General features: G+C 43.0%; 1 protein-coding gene across 2 annotated transcripts in view; it reads left to right on the plus strand.

Moving 5' to 3' along the window:
* Positions 1 to 473: 473 nt before the first annotated feature.
* LOC106819378 (cytochrome P450 27C1-like) overlaps positions 474 to 3,975 on the plus strand; it is a gene marked incomplete at its 3' end in the record, with an annotated part of 17,207 nt that continues 13,705 nt past the window's right edge. The window contains 2 exon segments of one of the 2 annotated variants that reach the window (XM_014824030.1): positions 474 to 733; positions 2,107 to 2,332. In XM_014824030.1, coding sequence (XP_014679516.1) covers positions 481 to 733; positions 2,107 to 2,332 — 479 coding nt within the window. 2 annotated transcript variants of the gene reach the window in all.

Genomic DNA, 3,975 nt, shown 5'->3' on the forward strand with positions numbered 1-3,975 from the left:
TCCTTCTCCCCTTCCTCATTCTCCACCAGTTTCTCCTCCTCCTCCTTCTCCCCTTCCTCCTTCTCCACCAGCTTCTCCCCTCCTCCTTCTCCCACAGCTGGTGTCTTAGCTGAAGTGGAAATCGCCATGCGCATGCGCATACGCATCCTATATCATATATTTCGCAGGTCAGAAATTTCGTACACAAAGACGAGCTGTGATCACTGATATCATCTCTATAATATAATCTAATATATCTATATAATTATATTATAGAGATCAGTGGCTGTGATTAGTGGGGTCGGGACGCATGCCAAGTACGCATGCGCATACGCGTACGCATGCGCATAGGCATCCTATCTCAGATATTTCGCAAGTCAGAAATTTCGTGCTACACCGCCTAAAAGTCTAGTTATATAGACTGGTACGCTGTCTCTGCTCTAAATATATAATTATATTAAATATAGATACATTAACAGAGTAGAGAAAAGGTACCAGTCTATGGAGGAACATAACTTGCTCGAGACAAACGTAAGCATGGTTCCGAAGATGGATTTTCGGCCGCTGTTGCGGTTAAAAATGCAATATATTCACAACGCTGCCGTGAAATCATTGTGTCCACCGGTGAGGTACAAAAGCACGACAGTAGCAAACAAAGAGAACAAAGAAAACAATTGTCCTGAAGTCGACGCAAAGCCGTACTCAAGTATCCCATCTAAGGCCAAACTGCCTTACTTAGGCCATTTTTTTCACGGTATAGATCCAAGACATTGCATATAATTTTTGTAACGGGTCTTTGCTATCAAGAGTAGGCCTATGCCGTAGTCGGACTAATTTGTAGATTCCTAGGCACTTAATCAGAACAGAGTTAATAAAATGTATTTTCGAATATTTATATTGTAAACAAATAAAAAAATGTTCGCTGTGGCTAGTATGTGCCCGGCAGCCGGGCACGGTCTTCGATTTCCTAAATGCCTGGCAGTTCCTAACATAGCTCTAGTACTATAGCGCCGCTGCCAGCGGCAGTTAATGTAAGCGGGCTATAGTACTACTACTAGAGCTATTCCTAACCCTAACCCTATAACCATGAGTATAACCCTAACCCTAACCCTAACCCTAACCCTCCTGTTTACTTGAGAAATCACCGAAAATTAAAAACTGCCGGGCATTTAGGAAATCGAAGACCGTTCCCGGCAGCCGTCGGATTAGTCTGAGGCGACGCAGACCCCAGTAATGGGGTTAAACCCGCACCCTCAGATTAGCAAAGCGGAGTTATAACGTCTGCATTTGCGCACAACCGTCGGATATTTTCTAAGTGTCGATTGCGAGTTCGTTCGCTCAGTGATCCGAAGCTAGGAGAATTGGGCTAGTTCGAATATACAGCTCTAACGAAAATCGCTTGACATTTCTAAACAAATGTAGAATATATACTTTGGATCACGTAGTACACTGTTTACTTGAGAAATCACCGAAAATTAAAAACTGCCGGGCATTTAGTAAATCGAAGACCGTACCCGGCTGCCAGGCATATATAGCCACTTCGTAATTCGTTTATGTTGAATTCCCAGTCATACACTGTTACAGTGACTGTACATGGTCTCAATCCACGGCTGCACATTCTCCGCATGTTAAGCTTGGTTTACTCTATGGAAAAATCGACGAGATGATAGCTATAGGTTTTTCCACGTTCTATCAAACTCTATCAGATGTTCAAAGCTTTTATGTTATATATTGGATTTTCTCTCTGGCATATTAGGCCTACGCACGTGAATGCTCACAAAGCGACAAAATTTATATGTTAAATCATATGGTTAACATCATAGATATAGAATGAAAAAGATCTTCATTCTATATCTATATGGTTAAATCCACCCAATTATGACACAGACTTTGGTGCAGACATGATTAAGTAGAGCAGGCAGAAATTCAAGGGAAAAGGAAGTGCATGGTAAGGAAAGGTGAAGTAATTATGATATAGCAGGACCTTCTTTCTTGAAATGTTGGTCCCCTGCTGAGATAGAGGGTTGGGGTATGATCATTCTTTCATCATTACCTATAATTACATTAGATAATAGATATAGAATAAAGATCTTTATTCTATATCTATGATTAGATACATTTTTTTAGGACTGGCTTATGCCAAGAAAACTTACAAATTGACAGAGGATTGGTATCAGGACCTTGGTCCAATATTCCAAATCAAGATAATGAATTTAGACATGGTGGTGATTCGTGATCCTGATGACATCAAGCAGCATTTCAGAATGGAGGCAAAATATCCACAGAGACTGGAGTTTAAATCGTGGCTTCATTATAGGGAAGTTCACGATGAAGAACTAGGCGTCTTGCTTGCGTAAGTTGTCTTTCTCTCTTTTTCTGTCTCTTTCTCCTGTTCATTTCCTTTTCCTCCCCAATCCTCTTTCTCTCTCTCCCTCTTCCTCTCCCTCTTCCTCGCCCTCTCTCTCCCTCCCTCTCCCTCTCCCCCCCCCTCTCTCTCTCTCTCTCTGCTCTCTCCCTCCTCTCTCCTCTCCTCGTCTATCTCTCTCTCTCTCTGCTCTCTCTCTCGCGGTCTCTCATCTCTCTCTCTCTCGCTCTCTCTCTCCTCTCTCATGAAATTGACCTTAATTACTGTCTCTTTCTCTACTGCTTTGAAAAGTTTTAACCAATTGCAAATTGAAAAATCTTTTAGCACGTGCCAGCTAACTTTGATGTTACAACTCCTCAATTGGTTCTGCTTGATCACCAGTGATGTGCGTGAGCGTAGCGTGAGTTCATCACGCGTGACGTGTGTGTCTTTATGGCCTTTCCGTTTGCGTGAGGTAACCACTCCCTCCTGTGATATTGTTGCCTAGATCCATTAAACTCAGTCGGCTCACCCAGTGTGTATAGTTTTACGCCTATGGTTTTCGCGCGATAAATGCCACCAACGATAACCCTTTGGCGACAACTTCGAATTTCTCAGCAAGTTCGTCTCTACGAACATCCCGTCACGGCATGACCTGAGTTGCGGCTACTGCCCGCCCAAGTCGGGGACGGTATTTCGCGTCAATTACTCACACACAGCTCTCCAAGCAGTTGGCATCCGACATTCGCGTCAAACAAGTGATCTGAGTGGGTGGTCGGCGCACGGTTGTAGCGGGCCGGATAGGTGAATGACTTGTGGGTTCCTGCCCTGTAGACGGATGTGAGAAGTGGCACGTGCCAAAGGCGAGCAATCAGTCCAAGTAATAGTGAATCAAGCTCGGCGGCTACGCTTGCCAAACCTACACGCATGACCTCCAACAGACACGGCTTCCGCTGCGACGTCTGTGAGACCTGCTACGTGTCCATGCAGAGATGACACGCGAGGTGGCGCGCAAGTATGGTGCCCCCTCGCATGTAGGGACCGTCCTCCCTTTCAGATGGGCTCGAAATGTGAAGCAAACTTTTTTTACTTAATGATTTCTTCAATTTGGTCATTGCGAGTGCATGAATTACAGGCAAAGTGTGTCCTAGAAGAGTAAAAATGATCATGGGGCAACGGCATCTGTATCAAAGGGAAATAGGCACACTAACAATTGATTGGCAGCAACGATTTTGTTTCAGATTGGTGGTCCTAATCATTTAAAACTTGGTGTTCACAAAGAGGCTGAATGTTTTTCTCATGGCAAATTGACAATTAGCAGAATTTAAGACATTCTACAATGAAATCATAAAACAGAGTGAAAGGGTTCAAAGGTTAATAGGTGTTGGAAAATATTGTTGAGGCAAAAGTTGGGTGTTTGAAAGGTCAAGCTGCCGAAATAAGGAGAATAATGCTGAAACCCAAAAAACGAAACTATATAAATCCTAAAAAGAAGTTACTAATAAGTTTTAATATCGTAATAGGCTTTGGTCTGGACTGTGTGAATAAAGCTATGCACAAACGATGCAAATGTGGACTATTTGCCTTTTCGGGCCCATGTTGATCAAAGGTTTTGTGACAATATTAACCAACAATTAGTGCGAATATTATAT

This window comes from Priapulus caudatus, unplaced genomic scaffold (assembly GCF_000485595.1).
Source record: "Priapulus caudatus unplaced genomic scaffold, Priapulus_caudatus-5.0.1 Scaffold38, whole genome shotgun sequence".
NCBI lineage: Eukaryota > Metazoa > Priapulida > Priapulimorpha > Priapulimorphida > Priapulidae > Priapulus > Priapulus caudatus.